The 6137-nt window shown below is 48.9% G+C and overlaps 1 protein-coding gene across 7 annotated transcripts in view; it reads left to right on the top strand.

The window, feature by feature from the left end:
* The window catches only part of Cops7a (COP9 signalosome subunit 7A), a 7056-nt gene extending 1337 nt beyond the window's left edge, over window positions 1–5719 (top strand). For 4 of the 7 annotated variants that reach the window (XM_021165270.2, XM_021165272.2, XM_021165273.2 and 1 more), the window contains exons 3-8: window positions 1506–1581; window positions 1757–1845; window positions 2840–3042; window positions 3972–4077; window positions 4217–4368; window positions 5400–5719. In XM_021165270.2, the coding sequence (XP_021020929.1) occupies window positions 1506–1581; window positions 1757–1845; window positions 2840–3042; window positions 3972–4077; window positions 4217–4368; window positions 5400–5445 (672 nt within the window). In that variant the 3' untranslated portion in view covers window positions 5446–5719. Of the gene's footprint in view, window positions 1–1505; window positions 1582–1756; window positions 1846–2839; window positions 3043–3971; window positions 4078–4216; window positions 4369–4529; window positions 5357–5399 lie in introns of those variants that run through there. The other 3 variants (XM_029478759.1, XM_029478760.1, XM_021165274.2) reach the window with 2 other exon arrangements.
* The last annotated feature ends 418 nt before the right edge of the window (window positions 5720–6137 follow it).

Here is a 6137-nt window from a genome sequence, read left to right as displayed (position 1 = left end):
TTTTTTTTTTTTTTTTTTTTTTTTTTTTTCAGGACACGGTTTCTCTCTGTACTATAATCCTGTGTTCTGGAACTCTCTGTAGACCAGGCTGGCCTTCAACTCGGGGATCCTCTGCCTCTTCCTCTCGAGTGCTGGGATTAAAGACTTGTGCTACCATGCCTGCCTAGTGATAACTCTTAATAATCCTGTCACTAACACTTGGGAGGTAGAAACAGGTGGATCTCTGAGTTNGAGGCCAGCCTGGTCAACAGATTGAGTTCCAGGACAGCCAGGGCTACACAGAGAAACCCTGTCTTAAAAACAAAATAAGTCGTGTCACCTGGATCAGAAAACCCTCAGTTTTCTCTTTAAAATGGTGGAGAGAATCTAACTGCTGATAGAGTAGTTGCCTAGCGTTTGTGAGGCCTTGGCTTCCATTTCAGAACTTGGGATGCTGAGATAGGGGACCACAACTTTTAGACCAGCCTGGGCAACTTAGACTCCATCTCAAAGAGGAGTAGGGGTCTTCTCAGTGAAAGAGCCCTTGTCTGTAGTTTGCAAGACTCAGTATAGGTTCAGTTCTCAGAACTGCAATGAGGAAAAGCCTAAAAAAGCACACAGTTCCCCTCACAGTTACAGAAGTAACATTGTGGGGAAGTCTAAAGTCCCCTGAAACCAGAAAGAATGAGCATATTGAATTATGCCATGGTGCCCCACCCCACGCCCAAAGTGTCACACATTCTGATTCATTTAAGGTAGAAAATGAAGATGCTGTCTTCTGCCCTAAGACAGTAGCAAACCGCTATGAACACAGTAATGAGAACCACTCACACAAATGGCTGCGTCAAGAACTTAGAAAGCCAAAAGCAGGTGGATTGCCACTCTTGCGACACCAGCCTGTCACAAGAGGCTGACCGAAGTGTGTGGCTAAACTGAGCCAAGCATTGGAAGACGTTTGGTTGAATCCGGATAGAATGTTACTTTGACTGCTNTATCACAAAACACTGGCTTTTGTTGCTGATTTTATCTACAGTAAACTGAAGTATATCCTTAGGATGAAGTAGATGCCAGTGAAAGAGATCAGATAAGTAGATGAAAATATATATCAGCAAGTCAGCCATTTATCAGTTATTTACTGTGAGGGCTGCAGCTCTGCTGGGTCTAATGCCTTTTAACAAGTTAAAAGATTGTTAGGTGAGAACCTACAATGATGGCATGCCAGGATAAGTGGGGGTGACAGGAAGGGAGATGCTGTGGATGAAGTAAGCCCTCACTATGAGGATATTCCGAAGCAGTAGCCANGAACTATACCCTCTGGGGGCCACACAGTTTACAATGTCTGGCGTATGCATGTGCACCTGTAATAGTCTAAACACTAAAAGTTTTAAGCTCTGAGAGTAGGAATTAGCTGCTTAGTGCAGAGGTAGAGATGAGCAGCTGAGGGACCAGGACCAGGATAGGTACTGTTGGGAAGGATGGGGTGAGATCAGGGTCTTCTTGTCACTTCCTCCCTCACATTTTTGCAGCTGGCAGAAAGCGACTTTGCCTCCACCTTCCGGCTGCTCACAGTGTTTGCCTATGGGACCTATGCGGACTACTTAGGTAAATAGGGGCCAGAGCTGTGGAGACAGGAGAAGGGTGGTTCTGGAGAGACTTGGAAGAAATCCCTACTACGATGCCATAAGTGAACCTCTGCAGTGTTAGACCATAATTGGTGCAGAAAACTTGTAGGAAACTGCTAAAAACAAGATTCCCGGGCTTCTGTCCCTGTCTCTAGCTGAAGCCAGGAATCTCCCCCCACTGACTGACGCNCAGAAGAATAAGCTTCGACATCTGTCAGTTGTCACTCTGGCTGCCAAAGTCAAGGTAAGTGACAGCCTTGCCAGCTGCCAGTCCAAAGCCAGAGACGACCTGTTGTGAGTCCAGGGAGTCTAAGGAGAGCCATTGGCCTTCCCTGTCTGGGTCTGAACTGAAACTCCATTTCTGCAGTCACTTAGGAGTCTCCCAGTTTGAACTAAAGTTCTAAGTCATCGTCTTTTGTGATTGGGGTAAAAATAGCCACTAGAAGGCTGGCCGTCTCTTTCATCAGATGGAGTTCCAGGCCAACAGAGCATCAGAGCTAGAACTGGGGTCCTTCTCTACTTGCTGTAGTAAGATGTGTGTGACCTACAGTACCTGTGTGCCCCTGTGAGCACAGTCTTTTTATATCACATTCTCCCAGTTGTTAACTAGAATTGAGTCCTGGTGATTTTTGCTGGAATTAGGCTTGTCGTTGTAGATTCTTCCCTAAGGTCATTCCAGTTTGTAACATGGCTAAGTCAACATGTTAAACAGAAACTCCAGACCCCTCCTATCTACCCTCTGATGTCAAGCTGATCAAAAACAGTTTCCTTAGCTACAGCCAAAGAAAGGGCACCAGGAAGATGTCACACTCGTTCTTTCACTACATAGTGGGAGGTGGGCATAGGAGAGCATCTATCACATGTTTTTGGATTGTCCTTTTTGAGTCTGGTGCCNTGTCTCATGTCAGCCCAGCGCTTGGGAGTCTGAAGCAAAAGGATTAATGTGAAGTCAAGTCTAGCCTGGACTACATAATGAGTTCCAAGCCAGCCTGGGCTATAGAGTGAGACCCTATGTCAGAACACCATGAAAGAAAAGGAAGGAAAGATTATTCTTTTCTGATGATGTTTCTGAGGCCGTAGTAGGGTTTTGCTTTAGAACCAACATTTTCCAGAAAATGGTTTACACATAGGAGTGGAGGGATGTGGGCCTGGACATTGGGGAAAAACTGGAAGAGGATTCTGGGAAATCCTCCTCTGCTTTTGAACCCCATAAATTCTGGTCTAACCTCTGGACCCAGTGTATCCCATATGCAGTGTTGCTGGAGGCCCTTGCCCTTCGAAACGTTCGCCAGCTGGAAGACCTTGTGATTGAGGCTGTGTATGCTGATGTCCTTCGTGGCTCTCTGGACCAGCGCAATCAGCGGCTAGAGGTTGATTACAGCATTGGGCGGGACATCCAGCGCCAGGACCTCAGTGCCATCGCCCAGACCCTGCAAGAGTGGTGAGAACTTACTTGTCAGGCCTTGACCCTCCCTTATACAAGCAGGAGAGCAGGNACCGGCTGGGGAGGGCGAGCCTAGGAGAGTGCTTTCTCCCCAGGGTTTCTGAGGGAACAGAGGCTCTAAGGGGGCCCTGGGTGCAGAGTCAGGGTTGTTGGGCAGGAACTGGGCAAAGGAATGGGAGTTGTGCTTTTGACTAGCAGAAGGCTTGTCATTGTCATACGCTGAGTTTAGGACAACTGCACATAACACCAGGGGCCTCGATGGGTCTCTTCTTTGTATCCCTGTGTAACTTCATTGTGATCTCANTCTGTACCCCAAGCTGGCCTTGAATTGGAAATCTTGCCTCTGCTTCCTGGTTCTAAGCTTACAGGTGTGTGCTGCTGTACCCACCATGCCTGACTCCCGTTTTGTTTTCTGGTTCCTGCTTTCATCTTGTTATTTTGATTTATTTTTAGTTATGTGTGTGTGATAGAGAGGTAGAGGGGTTGCAGNTAAGTGTGAGTGCAGCTGCTCACAGGGCCAGAGGGGGCAGATCCCTGCAGCTGCTGGTTCTGAGCCACCTGATGTGGAAGCTGGGATCAAACTCGGGGGTCTTAGCCGGGCGTGGTGGCGCATGCCTTTAATCCCAGCACTCGGGAGACAGAGGCAGACAGATTTCTGAGTTCGAGGTCAGCCTGGTCTACAAAGTGAGTTCCAGGACAGCCAGGGCTATACAGAGAAACCCTGTCTCAAAAACAAAACAAACAAAAAAAAGAATCCTGTTGTAGCTGGTTCCCAGGTGCCCTGCCGAGAGTTGCCAACTCAGGCGAGGGTTTCCAGTCCAGCCTGGGGCTAGCTTTTAAGACTTTTGCTTTTGTTTGTTTTGTTTTTATGAGGCTGTGATGACTGCCACCTCCTGCTGACTTCTCATCTGCCCTGCTTCCCACAGGTGCGTGGGCTGTGAGGTTGTGCTGTCGGGCATCGAAGAGCAGGTCAGCCGTGCCAACCAGCACAAGGAGCAGCAGCTGGGCCTGAAGCAGCAGATCGAGAGTGAGGTGAGCAGACGGGATGGACTGCAGCTCCCCAGCCTGGGTACTCGAGCTTCGATGGGGCTGAGGCCAACTGATAAAATCATCGGGCCCGTCTGGTTCCAGAACCTCCTTTGGCTATCCCTCATTTCTTTCATCCTGATAGGTTGCCAACCTTAAGAAAACCATTAAAGTTACGACAGCAGCCGCTGCTGCAGCCACCTCCCAGGATCCTGAGCAACACCTGACAGAGCTGAGAGAACCAGCTTCTGGCACCAACCAGCGCCAGCCCAGCAAGAAAGCCTCCAAGGGCAAGGGGTGAGCCCATGCGGGAGCCACTTGTCTCTGGGTACCCCACTTTTACCTTAGGGACCTGGCTGCTCCACTGCTTTAGTCATTTGCATGGGGTCGGGAGTGGGGGTGTCCTCTAGGAATTAGGGGACCCCTTGCATCCCCTCTCTCTCTCTTCCCCTTGCCAGACTCCGAGGGAGCGCCAAGATTTGGTCCAAGTCGAACTGAAAGGACTTGTTTCTTCCCTGGGAATGTGGGGTCCCAGCTGCCTACCTGCCTACCCCTTAGGAGTCCTCAGAGCCTTCCTGTGCCCCTGGCCAGCTGATAATGCTAGCTCATTACTTTTCATCTCCTCCACCCCCAAGCATAAGCCACACNCTCTGTAGGGAGGAGGCCAGTGCAGGTCATGTTCTGTTGGTATCTCTTATGTGTTCCATGCTCTTCCCTGGCACGCTTGCTCTCATCGTTCTTCCGCACTGTGTCTGCCCATTATNNCTGTCATTGAGCAGGTTGACAGTCCTATGGAGGGTGCTGGCTCTTCACCACCCACACCTACCCCTGCATGCCTAATCTGCAGTTCCTCCTCCTCCTCCCCTTGCCTAGTGGGCTGCATCTGAAAAGCCATGGGGAAGGGGGTCTCCACCTTCATCCCAGCCTTAGAGTTCTGGAGCCAGTCTGCTACCCTGGGAGTCGCTGGACATTTTCCTCCCAGAACCCCATCACACTACAATTGTTTCTTGTTCTCTCTCATCTCCTTGGGCCTGGGGATACTGCTGCTTCAGTGACCCCAGAGCCTGAGAACAGCTATTTTTGAGATGTTAAGAAATGGTTCTTTGTTAGCTCATCATCTTAGGAAGCCCAATGGAAATCCTGGAAGGATTTATATCTCCTCCTGTGGTTCTGGTGGGGAAGGAAATATAGATTGTATATTAAAAATAAAAAATATATATGAATAGGTCTATATATATTGACACATGACACAGAAATAAATCTATGAGAAATCTATGTACAAAAATGCCAGGAACTGGGCCTCTTCTGTCTTTGATGTTTGTCAACAGGGAGAAGATTAATCCCCAGTCCACTGTAAAGCCAAGTGCCAAGTGAAAAGAACCAGATACTTTGCAGACTCTGGGCCTAGCAGCTAGGAGGCCTAGACCCTGGACAGATTGCTCCATCCCTCAGCCCATGGTCAGCAGTCACGGGCACCTGCTGAACACCGCCATGTCCTAACAATGGAGATGCAGACACCATCACTGACTGTCCTGCCCAAGGACCTGCAGTGTAGTCTGCTTCCTGTCACCTCAGAGAATCACAAGGGAGGTGTTGGTAGTGAACTTGACTTTTAACATTGAAAGCACATAAAACGATTAGATTTGTTGGTCTCTGTCCCTTTTGTCCAAATTAAAAGAGTTTCCAAGAAGTATGTATGCCAGGAGATTGGCCTAGAGTGCTGCTTGCCCCTAGAGGCGGGAAGTTCTAACTTGAAGCGCAATTGAACCCTCACTCAAGTGTGAAGTGCTGTCTGAGAGCATAGTGGGTCTAGTGTTGACTGGGCCTGGGCTGTTCTCTAGCTGGGGATTCAGGACAAATTCCTTTCTACCTACCTACCTTCCTTCCTTCCTTCCTTCCTTCCTTCCTTCCTTCCTTCCTTCCTTCCTTCCTTCAAGACATGGTCTTTCTATAGCCCTGGCTCTCTTGAAATGCACTCTGTAGACCAGACTGGCTCAACTCAAGAGATTTACCTACCTCTGCTCGAGAGTGCTAGGATTAAAGACCTGTAACCACCATGCCTGGTT

The sequence above is a fragment of the Mus caroli genome, chromosome 6 (assembly GCF_900094665.2).
Source record: "Mus caroli chromosome 6, CAROLI_EIJ_v1.1, whole genome shotgun sequence".
NCBI lineage: Eukaryota > Metazoa > Chordata > Mammalia > Rodentia > Muridae > Mus > Mus caroli.
Note: the sequence above shows the minus strand (reverse complement) of the source record. Positions and strands in the feature narration are given on the sequence as shown.